This window comes from Mytilus edulis, chromosome 7 (genome assembly GCF_963676685.1).
Source record: "Mytilus edulis chromosome 7, xbMytEdul2.2, whole genome shotgun sequence".
In the NCBI taxonomy this organism is placed as follows: Eukaryota; Metazoa; Mollusca; class Bivalvia; order Mytilida; family Mytilidae; genus Mytilus; species Mytilus edulis.
The window spans coordinates 65,720,834-65,745,803 of record NC_092350.1 but is presented as its reverse complement, the minus strand read 5'-3'; the positions used below and the strand labels follow the sequence as shown (position 1 = coordinate 65,745,803).

The window sequence follows — 24,970 nt, the reverse complement described above, 5'->3', positions numbered from 1 at the left end:
CGTAGCGATGTGCACAAATGATATTTAAAAATGCAATCGATCAACCTTCCTCAGATAGTTAGAAAATCTGTCTTGTTCAGGTAAGACATGTTTTATATACTTTTATCCTGCCAAATTAAGTGATATTTCGATTGGAGTTAACATAATTCCGATTGATGTGTCATACCATATTAATCTATTTTAAACAGAGGCTCATCAACAAATGATCGCTACATAAATAGTGTAATTAAAGATTGCAGTTCTAAATGCGCTTCAAAATAAATATAAGTAACATACAAATCGCTTTCAAAATTCAATCTTATGATAAAAGACCTGCTCCGTAGTATTTCAGACAACATTGCAAAAACACTCCATGTGTATTTTTAAAGATTTATACAATGGTGTAGCTTAAAGGTTTATAACACATTAATATTTTATAAACATGAAATTTTCAGAAAATGAACATATCTATGATATGTCATTTCAGCACAAATAGTGATGACTACTGGTCATTTACTCGAGGATGAAACGGTTATAAAAAGAGCAACAATATATATTGTCAGATATAGGTACTTTTTTCTGGTCTTTCGTGTACCATACACATGTGTTGCTATATATAGTATACAAGTCACACGTGTACCTAGGAATATATTTTATTCGTTCTGTTTACAGTCCTGAACCTTAATGTGAAAAAAAAATGTCACAATATTTCTAAATAATAAGTTCAACATTCAGAATATTTTTCATAGGAGTAAATAAAACGTTCACTTATTTTAAATGCTTTATAACACGTATATTGTCAGTAAAACAAATATTATTAATAACTTGTGTGTTCTTCAATTTTTATCTCTTGTAATGATTTGGTACATTAACGTATTTGTTGATACAATTATTCTATTATAAGATTTTCAAAATGAGAAAACATTACGCCTTTTTTATCATTAGCTCTATATCAAAATGGTTTGAAATCAATAGTTTTATATCAAAATGGTTTGAAAAGACTTGAACATTTTCTTTTTTTACAAAATTTCATACAGTTTATTGTGGGGCACTTTGTAAATGCTGGAATTATTTTTGTGTGAATAGTATTCAAAGTAAATAAACGAGATATGTTTTTCATATTTTATGACATCTCTCAATCTTTAATTTCTTTCGTATTTAGAACTAATTATGTCTATGTTGCAACATCCTAGGAGCGCCTGCACATGGACAATATAATCCTCCTGTTGAAACGTGATTCCAGTGCTCGTATTTCCTAACATTCTTTACTTGAAAGAGGATTATGCTCACTTGGACGTTTTCATATTACCTCCGGTTTTCGGTTGAGTTACTCTTGTCCAGTCTTTAATGATATGTGCATTAACTTGTTGTTGTCGTTTTGTTGAAGTGTTGCCATGGTATTGTCTGGTGTTTGTTTTTTATGGGCTTATAATTTTTAATTATCCCATTTGTATCGATGCATCTTTTTCAAATATCACATATTCAATATAAAACAGCTAGGATGAAAAACGTGCTACAGATAACAACTCTAAACATGCTAAAGATTTACACGTTTCAACTGATCAATTTCATATACTTTTTCAACAGTTTTTCGTCATGTGGTTTGAGGGGGAAAACATTGAATACATTGTTATCAGCAAAAAAAATTGCATAAAAAAACAATAACAAATTACTAACGTTATTTAAACTAACATGTCCTTTTAAAAGAAAATGTATATAATGTTGGGCGTGTTCTCAGCAAAACGATGGTGATAATATTAACGTCACAAAACAATGTCCTGATAAATGATGAAGATAAAGAAGAATACAATTAAAACAGATTAATTATACACTATCACTTTCCTCTAAATTAAACAAAAGAAGAGACCAGCAGGTTTTGTTGAAAATTGATTTTAATTTTGGTATTCAAACTAATTATAAACGTATCAACATAATTGATTTTTAAACTTATGCTAGATAAGAGATGGGATCAAGCCTTTGTACTCGTGACTGATATCGATGGCGTCATGTCATAAGGATTAGCGGTTTAAAAAAGCCTTCACAACCATGAATGATATCGATTGTCATTGATTGTATTAATCATACAGTAAATGTTTGAACCTGTCCTAAGTCAGGAATCTGATGTACAGTAGTTGTCGTTTGTTTATGTAATTTATACGTGTTTCTCGTCTCTCTTTTGTTTATATAGATTAGACCGTTGGTTTTCCTGTTTGAATGGTTTTACACTAGTAATTTTGGGGCCCCTTATAGCTTGTTGTTCGGTGTGAGCAAAGACTCTGTGTTGAAGGCCGTACATTGATCTATTATGGTTTACTTTTATAAATTATTTTTTGGATGAAGAGTTGAATCATTGGCACTCACTGACTCACACCACATCTTCCTATATCTATTTTAAGTACATAATAGATAAAAATTATGTCACAGGAGTATACTAGTACTTACAGCACGATACCTGTTCCCCCATATAATAATTACCAAAAAAAGTATTCTCAATAGTTTTTATTACATTATTAGTCTTTACCCAACTTTGATAACACAATTGTATAAATATTAAACAATGTATCACGAATTCATGTTATAATAACATTATATACTATTCAGCTTTAACGCTCTCCTCAGATAACTCAGAATGTCTTTCACTATCTTTTGGTGAACATCCAATAACCACTCAAATCATACATAATATCACAGCAAAATATGTGTAAGTTTAGTTTCTAACAATATAGTTTATTCTTCAACAGGTTACAAACTATATTAATGCCAGACGAAGAATACCCGAATCTGCGATTTTGTACAGTTGGCACATTTTGAGTAATTATCAGTAAAGATGATATCGGTAATCGAAAGCAAAAGTATTTTCAAGCTAAGCTATGTATTGTCTTTCGTATAAAAATTAATTCATGTTCAGCGATGTCCTTCAGTGCAAAATATGTTAAAAACATGTAAAATTAGCAATTTTTGTAATAAAATGCCTTTAACAGTAACAAGTGGCCCTAATAACTTTTTGATTTTATGAAAACTTATAAAATTGTAAAACAGAATTTAATGATAGTGATTTTCTAACATACAGTTTCCAGTAGGTTCAGACAACTTTTCAAATTTGACCCATATACAAGGGGGAAAAAATCCCTACTCCTTTATAGTTTGCAAACATTTTAGCGCCAGTTCATTGTTGAAAGCTGTATGAATATATACTATAATAATTAATGAACCATCCTCCAATCAAACTCGTTTTGCTATTTGAGATAATCTTTAGTGCGCAAAAATTAAAAACAAATGTAATATTGGGACGAAGTCCCCAATTACGGTAGAAAAATCAATAAATAAAAAAAAAAAATCGGGAAAATTTCCTGAATTTTTCATTGTACTGATGAACTCAAAATCGTTCAATTTTTTTTTGTCGTGTTTTTTAATTTCCGGATCTGCGCAGAACACACAACTCTACTTCCTTCTTCCGGTCTTGTTGTCGTGAGACTTTGATTAGTCTAGTAAAATATAGGAACTCAAGGAACACAATACCAATATTTCATTTTTAATCATTCTTTGTCTTTGGTATGAATAAACGTTAGGCCTACCTGATGCGTTGCATTTCTTTGTTTACATTGGACATGACGTCATAACTTAAATAACGTCACAAGTAAAATTCCTAACAACAGAACCAAAATCGGAAACGTTACGGTATTTCCGTATTTTTTTTTAACAAATATTTAAAATACAAAAAAAATAATTTAAACAAACTTCGTAATGGTAATGCCTGCCTCATATTAGAATTTAGATCCCTGTTGTTAAAATCGACCCTGAACATTTTATCTCTCTACAATAAACTTTTCTTTATTTAAATGATATCTAAAATATGCCATTTTTGTATTGACCACTTTCCAAGGTTTTCAAGCATCTATCATTGTTTCAGTTGCATATCAATCATTTTTTTCTTTCTCTTGGTGTAATGGATTTTAAAATACGTACATACAATATTGAAATTAAGGAAGGAGGTCCCCTTCTCAGTTTCAAAATAACAACCTTTCAAGACACTAGTATATATTGATAGGGAATTATTAAAGAAACAAAAGGAGCAAACAAAAAATATAGGCCAATGTGCTTGTTTTCGAGATATTAGTCATTGACATATTGACGGGAAAATGTTCTCTCTTGATTTTTCATAGCTTTATCATTGACAAGTCAAAAACTATTAAAAAATAACAAGGATGTTATTAGAATTTTACAGATGGCTTATAATGATACATGTAAGAGATCCATAAAAAGAAAAATGGGGGTCAATGGGCAAAATTTTTGAAAGGATTCAAATGAATAAAACAAGAGGATACCGAAAATCTGGCAAAAATTCCAAAACATGACTAACGAACATACATAATATTGAATAAGGAATATTTTATGAAATTATTCTATCAAGAGGAAGTGCAAGTCTTTTTTCAGTACTACGGCGAACTATCCGAGTTTATTGTTTGCACGTCATTTTATTATTTGTATTTCAAGTTTCCAAAGTGAAGGACTCTGAATATTATTTCTATGCAATTCATTATAGACCGACACATGTTTCCTTTACACTGTATATTCAAACTTTCCCAGATTCAAATTGTTATATTGGCGAGGCAAATATATACTCTTTTAATATATACATATGTTTTATTCTAATCTAAACTATATACATTGTACATGTTTACTTGTCAAGTATAAAGCACGCAAGTGATGCTGATCTAGAAACAGTTCTCATATATAAAAGTGGTGAACAGTTAGGATCTGATACGAACTTACATATAGTAAACAGATGTTGTGACCCTGGTGTTTCTCAGACTATAGTATTACATATAGGTCATTGACTTAATATTACATCTCCCCTTTTCAGCTTTTTTCAGATGAGAAAGTATAGTGCTAATAAATGTTATCATGAAAGGAACAGCTGATCTTTGTTTACAAATCTAATTTATCTGGTGGTTTTGATATTCTCCCTGACCTTGTTACATAGAAATCAGATTTATCAGATTGATCTGTTTGGTTATCTTTCATCTCATTATTATAGATTGGTATTTCATCGGGGATTGTTTCAAAAGTATTTTGAGAAATTTTAGTATTAGGCTTTTCAGGCAAATTTGAAAAGTGTCGCCGATTTCTACGAATTTCGCCACTGTCAGTTTCAATTATATAAGATCGCGGTTCATTAGATTCCGCTTTAATAATTTCCTGTTTCTTTTGATCTTTAACCCAAACGCGATCGTTTGTTTCTACCTTAGAATATGGTCGCGCTCGGTGTCGTCTGTCATAGTATTGTTTTTGTTTAAATTTACATTCATCTTCCTTTTTCAGCAACTTAATAGTGATAGGTAATTTTGGAACAAGAGTTTTCGGAGCGACTGGAAGCAACGTTCGTAGTTTACGCCCCATCAATAGTTCTGCCGGGCTATAACCATTCGCAAGCGGTGTTGTTCTATATGACAGTAATAAATTATACTGGTCTTCTGATTTTTTTAGCATATTTTTAATGGTTTGAACGCTACGTTCAGCTAATCCATTTGACTGAGCAAATCGTGGACTACTCATTATGTGTCGAAACCCATACGACTGCGCAAATTGCTTGAACGTTAATGAGATGTATTGAGGTCCACCGTCCGAAATAAAAGTTTCCGGTATTCCGTGTCTCGCAAAAATTGACTTTAAATGATTCACGACGGACTGAGAACTTGTGCTAGACAATTTTGCTATCTCGATGTATCTCGAAAAATAATCAACAGCTAATCAAGTACGTTTGCCCTTTTAGTTCAAACAAGTCGGACGCTAGTTTCTGCCATGGTCGTTTAGGAAACTCCGGCTGCAATAGCGGTTCTGCATGATCATTAGCATTTTCGATACATTTTTGACATCTTTTAACCATGTTTTCTATCATTGTACTTAAACCAAGCGATCTCACCGAGGACTTGGCACGCTCTCGACATTTAACTATGCATTGGTGATCATCATACAGTCCTTCTAGTATTTCGTCTTGTAACGACCGCGGAATAACTAACCTATCGGCTTTTAATAACATATTTCCGATGATAGTGAACTCTCCCTGTAGACTCCAATACGGTTTCAAGCTGTCGCTTAAGCCACCCTTCTTTGCAATATAAGCTTAGGGTTTTGCATATTTCATCTTTTACGCACTCGTCCTTAATGTTTTGAAGTCTCATATCTGATGCCGGGAAATTCTTAACGATACTGTCCAAGTACGCTTTTGTCTCGGTCTCGAATTCATTGGACTCGGACAAGTCCACCGGCGCTCTTGATAATGCATCTGCGTGCTCAATCGTGAAATCAAACCTTAAAAGGCGCATTCGGATTCTTTGAATACGCGGCGGAAGTTCTGCAATACCTTTACTACTGAGTAACGGTACGAACGGCTTGTGGTCAGTTTCGAGATTGAACATCTTACCTATTAAATAATTGCTGAACTTCTCACACGCCCAGGTCAAAGCTAACGCTTCTTTTTCTATTTGCGCGTAGCGCTGCTCTGTATCTGTCATAGAGCGCGAAGCATACGCAACAGGCTTCAATATTTCTCCATGCTTTTGCCTAATGACTTCGCCTAAACCAAACGACGACGCGTCAGCTGACACTACAGTGTCCTTATTTGGATCATAATGTCCAAGCGTTCCGGACGAAGCTAGCTCATTCTTTATCTCGATAAACGCAGTTTCTTGAGCTATACCCCAATGCCAAGCATTGTGAGTCTTTAATAGTTCACGTAATGGCTTCGTTAGCTTTGTCACCTTGCATGAAAATTTATTTAGTTGATTCACCATTTCCAAAAAACGTCTTACTCTTGATATATCAGTTGGCTTGGTCATTTCGGCAATAGCCTTAACTTTGTGTGGGTCTACCCTACAACCCGACGCGTCAACGATTTGACCCAGAAATTTAACTGACGGTTTTGAATATTCACACTTTTCATTCAATGTGAGACCGGCTTTTCCGATCGCTTCTAAAATTTTCTCTAGGCGCTCGTCGTGCTCCTCCTGTGATGAACCGAACACAAGAACATCGTCCATATGACACAATACGACTGGTTAACCTTCCACTTTCTCGTTTTTGAAAGAAGTCACTGGCAGAGTTTATTCCGAAAGGTAATCGATTACAACAATACCTACCGAAAGGAGTAATAAACGTTGTTAGCGGACGTGACTCTTCAGCTAGGTTCGTTTGCCAAAACGAAGAATTTGCATCTAATTTTGTAAACATTCTTGCATGTGCAAGCTTTGCAAGCGATTCTTCTACTGCTGGAAGCGGATAATTTTCATGCTTTACCGATTCGTTCAATTTTGTAAAATCGATACAATTGCGCACGTCACCGTTAGATTTCGGCACAACAACAATGCCAGTGCACCACTCGGTCAGTTCATCGACTTTTGAAATGACCCCTAATTTTTCCATTCTTGTCAACTCAGCCAAACCTTATCCGTTAAAGATAACGGTACCCTGCGCGGTGTTGATTATGTAAACGGTTTCGCGTCTTGACCTAGCGCGATTGTATATGTCCATTTCATTTTTCCTAGACCGTTAAATATTTTAGGATATTTACCACGATAGTAGTTATTCGCTTCGCTACTCGCGTTGACAGACGAAACGTTAACCTTCTCAATAATACCTAAAGCCTGAATAGCTGGCCAACTAATAATGGTTTGCTTAATCCCTTAACAACATTTATATCCTGAACACTGAATTTGTCTTTTGTTTCAAGCATGCATTGAAATTTTCCTACAACATTTAAGTTTGTGTTTCCTGGTCCACTGACTCTTTTGTTCGCTTTAATAAGTTCAATATTATTTATTCCTTTTAAATCACTGTCAGAAATTACTGTAACATCAGCACCAGTGTCGATTTTGAAATCTATATCCTTTTTGCGAATGAAAAGTTTTGTAGTCCAAGGGCGATCACCGACATTGTTTATTGTTCCAAGAAATCCTTCAGAGTCCGAATTAACATTCACCGATTTGACTGTTTTCCCGGTTCTGCAAGATTTTGCGAAGTGTCCGATATTTGAGCACTTGTAACATTTTGCTCCTTTAGCTGGGCATTTGTCTCTAGGATGAAATTGTCGATTTCCACATCTTTGGCATCCGGCCTTTTGTTGTGAATGAAAAGGCTTTTTCTGTTTTTTCACAAATTTTGTTTTGTTGAATTTCGATTTAACTGCATCAACATTAGAGTTCGGATTGTCACATCTCATTATAGCCTGCTGTTTCTTCACACTCTCCGATTGGCGGGCCATGTCGGTTGCTTTCTTAAGAGTAAGCTCCGGATCAAGCTGCATTTTCAATGATAAGTTGGAATCCTTGATACCGACAACTATTCTGTCTCTTATCATTTCTTGTCTTAGATCGTTGTATCCATGTTCAGTTAATGTGTATAAAGATGTAACAAAATTTTCTACGCCTGCATCGTCGTCTTGTTTTCTCTTATTGAACTTTGCACGTTCAAAAATAACATTCCATCTAACTATGAAGTACTTGTCAAATTGCTCTTTCACTTTCGCATATTTCTTTTTGTTCTCCTCAGAAATATCAAATGATGCAAAAATATCATCTGTTTCCGGACCCATCGTGTATATTAAGGAGTTAACCTGTGTAGCTCCTGCTCTTTCCTTCAGCCCGAATCTGATCTGAATCTATCAAATCGTTGGATCCATTTGGTCCACGTTTCTGGCTTGCAAAAGTCATTTTTTTCTGGAGCTGCGACTTGAAATGTTGCCATAATTTTAGTCAATGTATTGCACTACAGTAACTACAGGATTAATCAAAGAATTGTCCGGTTAACTAAAATGTTTTAAACCGCTGCCACCATGTTATATTGGCGAGGCAAATATATACTCTTTTAATATATACATATATTTTTTCTAATCTAAACTATATACATTGTACATGTTTACTTGTCAAGTATAAAGCACGCAAGTGATGCTGATATAGAAACAGTTCTCATATATAAAAGTGATGAACAGTTAGGATCTGATAAGAACTTACATATAGTAAACATATGTTGTGACCCTGGTGTTTCCCAGACTATAGTATTACATATAGGTCATTGACTTAATATTACACAAATGATGTAAAAAGATCACGTAAGGGTCAGCAGGACACATTGACAAATAAGTAATTTAAACAATGTTATTCTATTTTAATAAACAGTTGAAATAGTTCTTATTTTATTTTGATAAAACATCGATCGAGAAATATTAATATAATGCATATACGATTATGGTTGTGTTTTGTTGTTAATTTTGTCTATAACAATAAACAAATCTATGAATACTGTTATTCTAATAATTGTGTGTTGTTTATCTTTTGCAATAACTCTAAAAAAATAATTAAATTTTCATTTAAGTGTTGTAACATGTAGCAATGACGTAGTATATGTAACTAAAAATCGACAAATTTCAATCCATATTTGAAGCAAGAAGATCAAATGAATTTGTTTTTAAGTTATACATCACAACAAACGTCTATCTTTCATCTTGTTTTATGGTAGAAACACCTCAGGTATTTTATCAGTGAAAGTTTAAAAAGAAAAACTCCTCTTCCAAAGAATGACATTCCATTATTATAAGATAACTGCAAGAAGTTCAAAATTTGTTTTAAAATCGTTATATCATTTTAAAAAAGACACATTAGGGATTGTGGTGATATCAGTACCTTAGTTAATCATCGAGAAAAAAATTGAAAATGAAATATTTAAATTTATTTTCCATATAACTTCTTAATAACGATTTTATCCATGTACGATATCTGAATTAACGCATGAGCAATACTTCTGATTATTGATGATGATATCAAGAAAAGAGTTTGTAAGCAGGTGAGAGCAGTCACGAGTGCAAATGAAAATGTTCCTAATTCGAAAAGAAGCATTTAAGAAAAAAACCGTGTAGAATGTAAAATTAAAATGAAAAAAAAAAAAAAATGATGAATTAAACTTGGTTTATAGCTAGTTAACCAATGACAGACTTCCTTAACAAACAATTGGTAAACTTACATTGTTTGATATAAAAAAAAAAGTGGTATGATTGCCAATGAGACAACCGTCCACAAGAGCTCAAAATGACACAGACATTAACAACTATAGGTCACCGTACGGCCTTCAACAATGAGCATAGCCAATACCGCATAGTCAGCTATAAAAGGCCCCGACATGACAATGTAAATAATAGTTTGTTATTGCTTTATTTTGGGTCTATTTTTGTTTTTTTGTTGTTCATGTTTTGTTTAACTTTTTGTGTTCACGTTTTTCATGTTTTTTTAAGGGTTATTTTTGTTGTAGTTTGGGATGGGAGTATGGGTTAAAGATGGTTTAGTACTATATAAATATATGAATATTGGTTTATTTGTTTATATACACATATATGTATATATATATATGTATATATGGAGGTATGTTATGATTGCCAATGAGACAACTATAAATCAAGGAACAAAGGATAAGGCGGTAAACAACTGCAGTTTATTTGGGAATGAACAAAAGTAAACCGGATAGTTAGCAAAAAAGGATTGTAAGATGATATTCGACAGATAAAGCAATAAAAGAAAAACAGTTTTAACAAGCAGTAACCGACTACAGCAATCTCGTGGGGTTGACGAAGCAAAATTTCGTGGTTTTGACGAAGCAAATATATAGAGTGTTATGCATATAAAGACATAGCGGAGTTAAACATGCTTGTGATCACTCAGACTCCACCCCATTTGTTTTGTTTTGTTTTGTTTTGTTTTTTTATGTTGTTTTTTTTTTCTCAGGTTTTTTTTTGCTTGTTTTGATAACTGATAACTTGAAGTTTGTTGTTGTTTTTTTAATCGTTTTACAGGTACATATAACTTAATTTCAGTAACTAAAACATAAATGAACTGATAATGACTGTACAGAATACAGAAAACGAAGCCTACAGAGAATATCGAGTGAATAGATTGAGGGTTTTTGGTGGAATACACATAGGCATTGGTGTATTATCTGCAATACTTGGTATTACTGCAATAATCATTGACATTATAACTATGAATAAAGATTGCTACATTTATGAAAATGGCACTGAGTATTACGACAAAATATGTAATTATTATTCGTTGGAGACACACTCATTCATATTTGTTGACATCTTGTGTTTCCTGTTTTCTGGATGGGTAAGAAGAACTTACATCCATTTTTCAAGTTAAATTTTGTTATAGCAATATCAAATAAATCCTATACAATTAGAAATATTCTTCAATGATAGAATTCAAATGAAATATAGTCAAGCAACAGAATTCACCTACCTCAAATCTCTAATAAACATCTCTAACCAAAAACATCAACACACAAAGAATTAAAAACAACATTCAAAGTTCTATTTGTAGAGAAATATTAAAACACTTCAACTGTAAACTCAGAAAAGCGTATATATATACCTCCTCAATTTTGCCAGTGAAATTAAAGAAACATGTGACCGGGTCCCGCTGTACAGTCTCCCAAATAAACAAAACAATTAAAAAAAAATACAGCTCCGTTCCCACAATTTGTATTTATATATGTTGAAAACTGTATGTTGGCATTTTTATGTCTTTGTGTTGTTTGTGCCGTTGGGTGATCTCTTTAAAGTAGACTGGCTCACAATCACACAAGAATATTTTGAAAGATTTGAGAATATATTCATATAGTATCGTTAAACAAATATATCGCTCATACGATATCTAATAGTCAGTATTTCTGTTGTGACAAACATTATCATTTAATATATGGTCATAATTATGAATTAACTTTGAATTTTTCGAAATAATAAGGATTGTCTACCTTAGTTGTATGTGAAAACACTTTTCAAACTTTTGGGTCCTCAACCTTTCAACTTCGTATTTGTTTTGGTCTTTTTAACCTCTTTTATTCCTCCAACCTCATTGATATATGTTTTGTGGACGAAACTCCCGTCAGGCGTATACAATTTTGATCCTGGTATCCATGATAAGTTTAATTAGTACTAATGACTTTACGATACGATATTGGTATTTCTTATTACAACATATACATTTAAATACTATTCAGTAACTTCAAATGAATTTACTGGCCATGGCTATACAGAATAACGGGACCTCGTTGGCCGTGTTGTCTAAGTAGTCCAACTAGCCTGTCACCCTTGAGGTTGTGAGTTCGAACCTGCACGTGGCAGGTGCATTTGACTTTAATCTTAATTGACCAGGATTGTCAGTTTTCCTACCGAAGTTCGGTGATTTTCTATTGGCTCTCAGGCTTCTTCAGCCATTAAAATCTGACCGCAGCGAAATATCTTATAGTGTCGAAATTTGCGTTAAACACCTACACATCAATGTCCAAAATAAAGATACAGGACCAATGAAAAATATTGAATTGGGACACTGAGGGCGTTTGGCGGAGTACATTTAGTGTATTATATGTTATTCTAATTATTGTCGGAATTCCACAGAGCGACACGATGAACCGACCTTTTTAAGTTGTTTATTTACTGGGAAACACCTCGTAGAACCTTATCTGAGCAAAATTTTGTGACACTGAACCGACTGTTATTCTCTTCTAGATGCCACGTGCTTAGTAGAAAACCAGCAAATACCAATTTTCGACAAAACCCACGCCAACTCGCGATTAAAACTAGCACGTTGCTACGTAATTATTGGTCAAGTTTGATATACAGCGTATTAATGACTCGGAGACAAATTAATCTGGTTAATATGTCTTTCTTCGAAAAGCTTGTGATCTAAAAAAAAAACTCAATTTGGTGTGTCAGTCTAGTACAACACAGGATTTATAATATAATATATGCAATTAAGCGTTTGAACATGTGTTTAACATTTGCCAATGGACGCTACAAGTTATACACACGAGTGTCGTTTGATTTTAAATAATTAAAAAATTACACGATTAATTAACCAATAAATCGATCAAACAGATATTGATATGTTTAAATTGTTTTTTTTTTTTTTAATCGTGATATTTACTTTTCTCTCTTTCGTTAACAGTTTATATTGACTGGATGCTTTCCATTTTGCATGACCCAAAGAAATCAAAGTACTTGGAGGTGTTTGGTAAGCAATATTATATATCATTACATAAAATTCCACCAAATTGTTGATTAAAAAAAAAAAAAAAAGATGTGGTATGATTGCCAATGAGACAACTCTCCAACAAAACTGAATGACGTAGCAGTAACACTATTTATTCCGGATTTTGTACTTCGCTTGACCATCTATTGATTTCATTCAAAACTTCTCGTCATTTTTCTATGGTCAAAGAACTTTTAATGATTTCACTACTTATTTGTTTTATTTGTTACTGTTTGTTTATATCTCATTTATTTTCCACCCCACCCCTAAAATAAAATAATGAAAAAGACATTTCAATTTACTCACATTCAAATCGTTTGACATTTGAGAATATATCCATTCTGACAAATTACGTTTTTCTTTTTCAAATGTCAGATTGACTTTAAAGAATCGTTTCAAAACAAAAGATCCTTAGTATCAAATGTTAACGGAATAGTTCACTTTTCGAATTGGTCATTTCTTTTTATTCTTTTTATATGCTATATTAGTTTTCTACATAATCATAGCAACATACATAAAGTTAACTTTTTCATTTCAGAAAATAAAGTTTATGGTGTTTAGTATTGTCGGAGCATCTACATTTGTACCAACCGTATTTAGTTTTGGAGTGATGGGAGCTTCAGTAAGTTTCTTGATGTTAAGTGTCTCGTTATCAGCTACCAAACTAAATGGAACTCAGTATTGAGGGGTACTCAACTCAATAACTAAAATATATTTGGTTCTTTAATTAATTTTCATAAAATTTTGACAAAAAACTTACCTTGACATATTGACCAACATATACAAAGTTCAAGTAAGTTGAATCACACAATTTACAGGAATAACTTCATTGTATATATAAGCAGTTTGACAAACATTAATTTTCAATATTGAGAATCCCAATTTGTCTTTACTAATACATGTAATAGTAAGTGAAAAAAACGTTCAGCTGTCTTTAATAATTATCAAGGAAATGATAACATTTAATAAACACAGGGCTTCCTAATTTAATAGGCAAACTATTTGTACTTTGTCTTGCTTTTTGAAGGAAGTTCATCTTTTTTTTTATCTTTTTTTTATCTTTTTTTTTATTTATCTCTCAAATATGCAATATGGTTATTCATACACTCGAATAAAGAAATCACCATTTTAATAAATGTGTTAATTTTGAGTTTACTTTAGCGTCAGGCCAACTTTAAGAAATACATAAAACTTTTTGGTGAAAACTAACCAGACTGTCCGTAACTTTATTTTCAGATGAGGGTAACTTTTGTCTTAAACATTTTAAGATTATTTATTTCAATAATTAAAGGTCAATAAACACTATCAAACACCTTATTTATTAACCAGTTTTATTCAAAATCGATAAGCGTCAAAATAACCAAGAGAAAAGAGAGCATTGCTATAAAAGATCAGACCTGAGTTTTACAGATTTACCGTTAATTGTTTTTAAATTATTCCCGATTTTTTTTATACTATAATGGATAAATCAAGCTTACCTGGTTTAGCATCACCCAAAGTATACTTTGCAGAGTTTTTCCATAAAACGGGATCTAATGGTACGGTACAATATATCTTACATACTTCTAGATTTATATATTGTTTACTGTTATGCCTTTGTACCCCATGAAAAATATTGATACCCTTTCCTTTTGATAATTTCTGAACTTTTAGCGAAAAATTAAGGTCTCTTTACTATACCCAGTGTGATGTATTGTGGAATATGAAACAAAATATTGCCAACATCTTAGAGTAAATGGAAGGCTAGATTGCTGAACAGTTGTCTGTTTATCAGAGCAACTAAGGTAGATTTGAAATGTTTTAAACGTTTCATTGACCTCAAGGAATCAATAACATCTTGTATCAAAGCTTAAATATTTTCTTCAGGAATCCAGACAGCTTCGTCTACATGGTCTATGTATTCCCGCTGAGGATTGACATCTGAACTTGTTCTTTTAAAGGGATTTGCATATGTTCACTGTTAAACTATGGCTTAAATTTGTAATATCAACAGTAAGAAGTGGGGAGATTTAAAAGCTGCATGTCCTGATGTTTCGTCAAAAACTCGTTTTTTATGCTAAATTTAGTTCCATAGTGTTGGCTGATTACGTGATAAAGTACTAATATGGTATTTATGTCACTAGGTGTAGAATAGCAAGGAGAATACAATTAAACATGTTATCTGAAAAAAGCGTCGAGTTTATGTTCACCCTATACGGACTTTATATACAGGAGTGTGCTCATTACGCAGAAACTTCTTCAACAGAGTTATGCGGAGGACATATTAAAAATGACACTCCGTAAATGTAATGGACACCATCACGTATTGGTTGATCTATACGATCTGTCTGTGTCTAAACTAACTTACGACATTTTTATCACGTCTTAGATTGTGGTGTGTCATTTAAGTCGTCTGATCTGCTAAGTACCAACATTGATCTATTCTCGAATATGATTGTTATGCCGAGTGCAAATTCGCATCACTCTACGACGTGTCTCGGTTTTTATATATCCAACATTCATGTAATTTGTTGTGATGTTTCTTTTGTAAATCCGGTTGGATATTATTTGTGTCTTATGTTCGCTTTTGGAGAAGACGTTTTTTGTTACTTTCTTATACATGTGGGTCCGGAGGGTCATTTTGTGCTCAGTTGTTGTCTGTTTATTTCGTTTGTGGTTTGAATTCTGTATTTTCGAAATTTTTACTCGTGGTTCGTCTTCGTTGTTTTTGTTTTATGTTTTATGTTTTTATGTGTGTTTACTGTTTTGGTCTTACATGATTTTGTATTATATTACAGTTATTTTAACTTTTTTGTCTATATGTATATAAAGGTAAAGTTAAAAAATCAGCTATGTCATTTATATGATTTAAAGTTTAAAGCAACAATATGAACAGGAAATTATTTTTTTACACAGTTTTGATTTACAAGAAAAACCGACATTGTAAGAACATACAATTGATAACACCTTACCAAACACAAATCCGTTTTAATATGCTTGTTATGGTTAGAAAATACATAAAATAACACCACTACAAACTCAATTCCAATTTAATGTTCTTGTACGTGCCTATAAATAAAAGAAATATATTTTATTTTTTAGAAGTTTTTCTGTTATGATATGAACTTCATAAAATACGACACTTTTTGTGACGTTCATCCGTTCTTGTGACGCGCAGTTAATATTTCGTTTACGGTGTCTTGGTGTGCTGTCGTTAATTCATTGAAGGTGTCCATTGTTATTCTGCGGTCTACATGTTGTAATGTACTATTATTTTATTTCTTTATTTATTTCTCTGTGCTAAGTGTTCTTGCGTTTGTGTGAACTGTATTCCTGTCACGTAGTGTTGTCATTTTAGCGGTATTATGTAAATTGCCATTTACGCAGGAAGTTTGGCTAGCCATAAAAACTAGGTTCAACCCACCACCTTTTCTTATTATGTCCTGTACCAAGTCAGGAATATGACAGTTGTTATCAAACAGTTCGTTTCTATGTATGTTGTCGTTTGCTTTTGTTGCAGTTCAGTGTTTCCTGTCGTTCAGTTGTTCCTCTTAAAGTTTATGTGTTTCCCTCGGTTTTAGTTTGTTACTCGGATACATATTAGCTTCATCGAGTTATGCCTATTTAACAGCGGTATACTACTTCACAAATGGTATTCACTAAAGAATTATATCAGACTAGAAATCTGCTTTATTTCTGATAACATATTTGATGCAATCTCTATAGTATGTTTAAACATTACATCCACGAATATCGATTCTTTGAAAGTTACAGCTGGGACTTTTTAACTATCAAACATTATTTTCCGAGGTAACGGACATCATGTTAAAGTTATGGACTTCGATCTTTTGATTTCACGAAAAAAGTTATGGACAAGTTGTTTTCAAGTAACTGATATCATAGGTGTTTTATCAAATCGTGCTGTGATCGTTTATTTTGTAGTATTTAATCATCGTTTAGGTTTGGGAATTTCCCTAAAAGATTGATAGACATTTTAAATTATATCCCAGCTCCTTTGTTCTAACAGGGGTGATCTGAGCCGGATCACCCACAGTTTGAGTTTCTTTGTTATGCATGCTTTCCATGGTTCTGTAACATTTTGGCGGGAATGCCAAATCCACTATAAAACTTATAATTAATTATACGGAAAAGACTATCTATCAAAATTCACGTAGAAAAATCCAGTGTATATGCTGGGATTCGAACTCAAGACCTTTAGCATAACAAGCCAAGAGACATTACACTACACCAGGACGACTGGATACGAACTATTAGTAATTTAACTTACTTAAAGGAAGCAAGATATTTTTATAAGTGGGGCGAGTTAGCAGACCTGTATTCAGTGGGGTTTAAACTCTTTTCGTTAATAAGTGAGTTGTCAGACTGATTGCTGAATTTGATTTTACACTTTTTATAAATTGGGGCGAGTCGGTAAACAAGAGTGTTGCATTTTTTGTATGAAGTGGCGATATAGTGTGGGCCGATTGGCCAGTGGGGCGAGTTGACATTATTTGATATCTTCTCATCATGTTCGGGGCTCATTAAGGGTATACTTCATATAGTAATATATAAAGTATATTATAATGGTTGTGTGGCGTTCTAAACTAGATTTTATGAATTGTAAATGATTTTTCGTCTAATCTTAAACAGCTGGGATGTAAAATAGTTATCCCATTCGGACTTGGTGTGTCAGTGTTTGATCATCCTCTGGCCTCCGGCCAGAGGGGTGATCTTACATTGACACACCGCGTCCTCATGGGATAACTATTGAATACTGAACATTTGTGTTGTATTCATGGTATCGTTATTATATAGGAGAGGAGTTTTTTTTACCGATGACAGGCAGCTCCTTACCAACAGCCGTTTGAGCAAAGTGAATATTCAGTGCAGTAGTAAATAGATAGGCTTGACAAAAAGATTTTGATCCGCGCCTGACTTTGATAAAATAAAGGATCTGACGGTTGCCTCGATTTATTTATAGGTTGTCAAATAACTCAAATAATTATGATACTTATACTCCTTAAGTATCTTTTGCTTCTTTTTATACTGGTTTCTCACGTTAATTTCGAATTTTAGGTTATCATTTAAACTGAAATTTCTTTTAAACAAAATGAATCATCCTACTTACAGGTATGTACGTATCATTTATCGTTGAATTGCTGTGTCATCTCATACATCGCAAACATAAAATAACTACAATCCGGTGCCCTCTACCCCGAATGTGACCCTACCGAATAAGACTTATCACGCGGTTTGTACTTAAATAAGCAACACGATCGGTATCACTAGTGGGACAGGATCGTTATCACTAGTGGGACAGGATCGATATCACTAGTGGGACAGGATCGATATCACTAGTGGGACAGGATCGGTATCACTAGTGGGACAGGATCGGTATCACTAGTGGGACAGGATCGGTATCACTAGTGGGACAGGATCTGCTTATACTTCCGGAGCACCCTAAATTAATCCCTATTTCTTGGTGGAGTTCGCTCAGTCTTTTGGTTTCTTTGTGGTGTTTTGTGTACTCCTCTATGTCAGTTTGTCTTTTCAATTTTTTAGCCATGGCGTTGTTAGTTTATAATCGACTTATAAGTTTGAATCTCTCTTTTGTATCCTTTGCCTCTGTTTTCATACTATGGAATAGCATATAATTGCTGAATTGTAAATGTGTCTTTCCTTGGTTCCTTGAATACAATGTATATGATGAGTTTTAGAGTTCCTTCAAACTACTATACCACATTTCAATGTATAATGGGCTTCTGATGACTGTGTCTTATTTGTACTGTTGATATTTTATTTCGTTGTACTAGACATATATATTTGTCTTTTCAAATAATGATAAATAACAAATAAAGATATTTCAGAAGATGCGTACTTTTCTGGTTCATTGATTATCTTCGGATTTCGCGAGGGATTTCGCTATGTACGAGTTTATTTGTTTGTGTTTAAATCTTTTTTTTTGAGTTGTATATGTTCGTTTTCCTTTTTATCAATTAACTGATTGGTGCGATTTTTATCAAAATTACTTATACATTTGTATATTCTACCCGTGCCTGAGTTAGCTGTACTTGATACACCCTTAATCTGTAAAAAATCCTGAATATTTACTTTTTATTTCGAATAATCGTGGTTCGACATTATAGGACATGCAATGCATTTAGTATATTTGGCCAAGTTAATGTCAAAATGATTGTACAGTAAATGAGCACATCAATAGAATATTCCCACATAAAGATAATGAATTTATACAAATTTTCACTGTTACATTGGTTATTTAAATATTCAGTGAGGTATGTGTTAAAAATAGGTTATATATTAAAATTGTTTAAGATTGGGGTTTCTTTATTTTTGGACAGTTTTAATGACTGTTGCGTGATAATTTTGACCTATTTACTCGGATTTCCAGTATTTTTATGAAAACCTGTTGGTGCAAAGGTCGTTTTCATCATGTATTCTCTATAATATATGCATAATAAAATTGAGAATGGAAATGGTGAATGTGCCAAAGAGACAGCAACCCGACCATAGCAAAAAACAACAGCAGAAGGTAACCAACAGGTCTTCAATGTAGCGAGAAATTCCCGCACCCGGAGGCGTCCTTCAGCTGGCTCCTAAACAAATATATACTAGTTCAGTGATAATGAACGCCATACTTATTTACAAATTGTACACAAGAAACTAAAATTAGAATAATACAAGACTAACAAAGGCCAGAGGCTCCTGACTTAGGACAGGCGCAAAAATGCAGCGGGGTTAAACATGTTTGTGAGATCTCAATCCTCCCCCTATACCTCTAGCCAATGTTTAATGTTTTTGTTTCCAAATCTTATAAAAAGTATAAACTTTATGTATTCGCATGTGTAAAACTTAAACATTACATCCATCAATTTGTTCAATCAAATGGCGGATCTCGCTTGACAGTCTCTCGAATGACAAAAAAAAAATAATAGATTCGTACAGTTCCATTCCAACACTGTGAAACAGGTGTTTATTAAATATGCCAAGGTATAAACCCCCGTTGATTAATAGAAGAAAGACGGGGATTTCGTTTTAAAATTTGGACTGAGAAATAAATGAAAACTGCAAAGCAAACAAATAAATCAAACAAGCAAAGAATTACAGGGCGGGATTATGTATATGGTTGACAATGAAACAACTATTCACTAGAGGCCAAATGAGGTAGATATGTAGAAAGCCATATCATGATGTTTAACTCCAAAAACAAAAGAAAAAAGTTGAACATATACACCCCGGAAAGCACACACCATAACCAATCGTATCAAGGAAGACAAATGAAAAACCCTTTATTTTTGTATATAAATAAGAGGAGGTATCGAATATCCGTCAATCAGACAGAAAAATAACGACTGGAATAAATAGACACCAAGAGGTCAAAATTCATTTCGGTCATAGCATATAATTCCTTCAACTGTTGATAATTTAAATGATAGTAGCAATATAAAATACATTTATTTTTATCCTTTAGAGAGCAAACCTTGAAGAACAAATAACTGGTGCTATAGCCTTGTCGTTCTGCATTGCAGTGTTGGGTTTTATTGAATTTGTAATCGCAATAGCTGCAGCATCCTTCTGTTGTTGTTGTACACCATGGGAAAATTATGATGTAGGTTTACTTACTAGTACCTTAAACTGGAAGATGATAACCCTTTGATTTTCTTCAAATGTTGGTAGACAGGAGGATTTGCTAACATGAATATTCTGAAGTCCTCAACAATACAAACACTATTGGGTATACAATTTGAAAAAAATGTTTGTGTGGTAAGACAGGACTTGCCAAAAAATAAACTATCATCCAAGCTCCTTTTTGAGAACATCAAATTATCGTTCCTGATTTCCAGTTACATATGTGATAAAGATATGAAATTTAAAATTAGAAGCGGTACATGTAAACAGTATATCTTGAACTTATTGCATATCTTGCCTTACATGTATATAATAACATCATGCATTTTTACTGTTATTTACCTTAACTGTTGACGAATTTAAGACACATAAGGTAAGATTTTTTTTAAATTCTACTTAAAATGCGCAATTCGGTTTGGACCTTATTGAACGTGTATTAAGATCTGTGCTTTATTTTGTTATGTTTGTTTCAAGAACAGCAAAATTTTAGCGCTGCTGCTTTATCAAGTTCATGTAGAAATTTGGAAAAAGTGTTGCAAAATTGCTCAGCCCAGGGGCGTAGCTAGAACGAAACGATGTGCAAGCATATACCGCCGAGGCGAAGCGAGGCGAAGCGAGGCGAAAAATTTTGGGACTCTTTTATGCAGAAAATGGTTTGTTTTTCGGGTTTTGGCCATAGGACGGTTAATTGAGAAGTTACATGTACATAGGACTTATTCATAATTCATGAATGCAAAACTATTCAAAAATCTTCTAATAGAATATCTAAATAGAATAAAGCATGGTTAATTGAATACATAAACAACACATTTTTGTGTTATGGAATTTACTAAAAATTGTCAAAAATCTGCCCTTCGGGTCTTAGCAGAAACGATCTTCTTTATTACTTTGTCAATATTCACACAAAATTCCCGATGAATATGCAGCAATGCTAGCGATGCTAAACCGTCGTTGTTCGTTGTTAATCGTACATATGTTTTCAACAGATCTCTCTGCGGTAGCACCCGCGAGATGTAATCCAGCGTGTTCGCCATCGAGCGACCTCCCGATTGAATTTGTCAAAATTACATGACAAGTCAGTTTCGTATGTTTCAAACAATGCTGCGATTTGTTCGTTTGTTGTATTTCCTACAACACCAGGAAGCAGATATGCGCAAAGCAGTGATTTTTCTGAATTCTCAATTAACCGTCCAATGGCCAAAATCCGAAAAACAAACCATTTTCCGGTACCACGATTTCCCGAGAAATTCAAGAAAAACATTATACCCCAAAACAAACTGATATATCCCGAGAGAAAGACTTTTTATTTTACTTCTAATGGCCGATTGGTACATCGCATTCCAAACAGATAAACCGTACTCTGTAAAATGTTCTCCGAAACTACAAGAGTATAACAAATTATAATCTTGTAATAAATTTAAGTTACTGTCCGTCTTTGTCATCTGCAATAAAACTTTAATTTTAAAACCAAATGCCGCTATTTAATGACATTACATCATTTGAAAAAGCGACAGCATATACTCATATGTGTATCCTTCAAATTTTTAATTTATAAATTTTTATTTTACATTTTTTTTTTTGCATGCCGAATTGATGTGCACGCAACTGCGTGTTGGCGTATAGAGAGCTACGCGTCTGTGACAGCAGTACAAACGATCAACTGTAAATTAAAGAATTGATTGTGTGATTATTTGATCATTGAATATTGGTTGCTTATGACTTCCTGTAGCAAATGTCACATTTTCGCATGTTAAGAACGAGAACAAATTAACAATAAATATAATACTAGGTAATAAAGGAAGAAATTTGGTATGTCACTTGAACATGGACAGGGTCAGAAATTCGACTTACAACAGACCAACTAAGTAGCCCCAAAGAATTGTTGCAAGGGTTCTTAACGTGCACAGAAAAGGGCTCTTTCTCTACTCAATGCATCAGATTTAACATTCCCATTCTAACCGGACGTGGTTACAAATTAATATATCCCGCACAACCAAACGGACATCCCACTTTGGCAAAGGTTTTACTGTTGGTGAGAAGATGCTTAAAAGTGACTATATATCGATTCTATATATTTGCTTGGCATCACTTGATAACAGTTAACGTCTTTTCTCTGTAAACTTTTAAAGACCTTATCTTCTTTTGATGAAATTTCAACCAAACTAAGTGAGAAAGATTTGCAGGATATACAGATTAAATGTGAATTGTATCCATGTAGACCAAACAGTATGCCTGTTGTTGTCATACCAATAGAAAACAGGGTCAATACATTTTTTCAAAATTACAAATAGGAAAACCCAAACCTTACTCGTAAAACGAAAACAAACAATGATCTATAGTTAGTTCTATTGACCAAATGTCGTCAATGAATCCATTTCTTATGGCAGATTTTACCTTTAAATTACTATAAGTATCCATTTTTGTCATTTGTGACTATTATCTTGAAAATATAATAGATACAGAGAAAATTCTAACATCCATGGCTTGTGGACTCCGGTTGATATTTGTCTCATTGGTAATTATACCACATCTCCTTATTTTTACAGACAAAACACATCTAAATACAAATATAAGATCTACATATAAGTCAACATGTCCGAAATCTGCATATATGGGTTACTGACCTTAAGTTACAATTTTTGGCAATTATCTTTGAAAAGAAGAATAGAAAGAGGAACCCATTAACAGCGAAAATGATCAACAAAAGAAAACATTTAAATTTGTCAGATATAAAAAAAAATCATCAATCGACTCATTAAAGAATCATTTCCATGTTGATGACTATTAAGGTGTTTTGTTTATAATCTTCAAAACTACACAAGATAAAGAAAGACAGTAATATGATTGACAGAATAGATAATGGATACGAGGATTGTGTCAAAGACTAATAGCAAATTATGACATGCCAGCCTCAGATCTCAATTAAACTGATCGAAAGATAATGTCTACATCATATGAAAATAAACCACAATCTCTCCCGTTAGTTTAGTATCATGCCATCATAAATTAATCGAGAGCAGAATGACCCGTACTTTGCAAAAAAACGTTTTATTTTTTAAATAAATAGGTATATTTCCGATGCAAAGATCCTATGAGTCAATCTTTAGTAATTCCAAAATTGCTATATTCAATGACTGGCCTATAGTTTTTTTAACTGCAAATATGCAACTTATCTTCATACGCGTTTTCAATAAAGCCTGATAAAAGGACCTGTACCACTAGGATCAACTTTCTTTTTCTCCAATCTTGCTACAGAAATGTTGATCAACGGAATCCACAATATCCTAAATAACGCGCCTGGTTCAATATACCTTGCAGTACATAAAAAAAACCAATATACATGTATGTCCAAGGTAAAATGTAAACTTCCGTATAAATTCAAAAACTAAATTTATATTTAGTAAATGTCTTCAAATCAATAACAGGGGTGTTTGGTGTATGTCAAAATAATTGTATTTTTCATTTTCATATACATGTATATTATTTTTCTGTTTACAGAGGTCATTAGTATATATAACTTCTGGACAAGATACAAATATAACAGGAATGCCAAATACACGAATTAATCAATCAGGACATGGACAGGATGGATCAGCAATGCGTAATGGAATTTACCCTGCGAGAGACATGACGAAACAATATTAAGTTTCCAAACCTCACTTTGCAGGGGTTGAACCGGTTCAACAGTTCAACAGGCAATAACTACCACTATCACGGCTGGTAATCTACACACGCAGAACATTTGGTTCTGCAATGAAAACCGTGAGAGGATTTTCCGGTTGTGCTTGAGTGGAGTAATTGTCACCGCTTCAAAAGGTATGTTCATTTCTAAATCTCAATTTTCTTATTCAACTGATCAAAATATTAAAAATCGGAGAATGCTATGCTGTGGTGAATACTTTATGGAAGAGATACATGTATCATTTAAGGGGGTAGACCTTGGTTCAGGGAGATAACTATTTAAATCAGTTAGGTGTTTGTAAAAGTCAAGTTCATCAATGTTTTTTAAGCATTTACCTGAAACAGATTAAAAATAATCTATGTAACCTAGAAGCTTAGAATATGTTTTTGAAAATGGTTGACAAAAACGTACTGATGATTTTAAGAGTTATTTCCCTTAACCTAGGTCTACCTCCTTAATATTGTACGTAGACTTGAACTTCTACAAAATCAGTTGTCCCACGTGAAAATGCCTAAAAAAATGACATTTCAATTTTGAAATGGTTTTATTTACAAACCTACAAGTTCAAATTTAGTTTTTGTTCGGGCAATGGGTATGAATGTTGTTTTTG

The 24,970-nt window shown here is 33.1% G+C and overlaps 2 protein-coding genes across 2 annotated transcripts; one reads left to right on the top strand and one right to left on the bottom strand.

Annotated features, from left to right (window-relative positions):
- Window positions 1–7,615: 7,615 nt before the first annotated feature.
- LOC139483338 (uncharacterized) lies at window positions 7,616–8,569 on the bottom strand. The gene has a single exon (XM_071267363.1). The coding sequence runs from the start codon at window positions 8,567–8,569 to the stop codon at window positions 7,616–7,618; it is 954 nt and encodes a 317-aa protein (XP_071123464.1).
- A 2,216-nt stretch (window positions 8,570–10,785) lies between these two features.
- On the top strand, window positions 10,786–24,488 carry LOC139483589 (uncharacterized). The gene is made up of 5 exons (XM_071267591.1): window positions 10,786–11,129; window positions 12,969–13,034; window positions 13,591–13,674; window positions 20,521–20,658; window positions 24,177–24,488. The coding sequence occupies exons 1-5, from the start codon at window positions 10,863–10,865 to the stop codon at window positions 24,321–24,323; spliced, it is 702 nt and encodes a 233-aa protein (XP_071123692.1). The 5' UTR covers window positions 10,786–10,862; the 3' UTR covers window positions 24,324–24,488.
- Window positions 24,489–24,970: the final 482 nt, after the last annotated feature.

Bases quoted from the DNA above. Each gene is read 5' to 3' on its own strand.
- LOC139483338 (XM_071267363.1), bottom strand. From the start codon at position 8,569: ATGGGTCCGGAAACAGATGATATTTTTGCATCATTTGATATTTCTGAG.
- LOC139483589 (XM_071267591.1), top strand. From the start codon at position 10,863: ATGACTGTACAGAATACAGAAAACGAAGCCTACAGAGAATATCGAGTG. The intron at 11,130-12,968 runs GTAAGAAGAACT...TTTCGTTAACAG, and splicing joins GTTTCCTGTTTTCTGGATGG to TTTATATTGACTGGATGCTT. The intron at 20,659-24,176 runs GTAGGTTTACTT...TTCTGTTTACAG, and splicing joins CACCATGGGAAAATTATGAT to AGGTCATTAGTATATATAAC.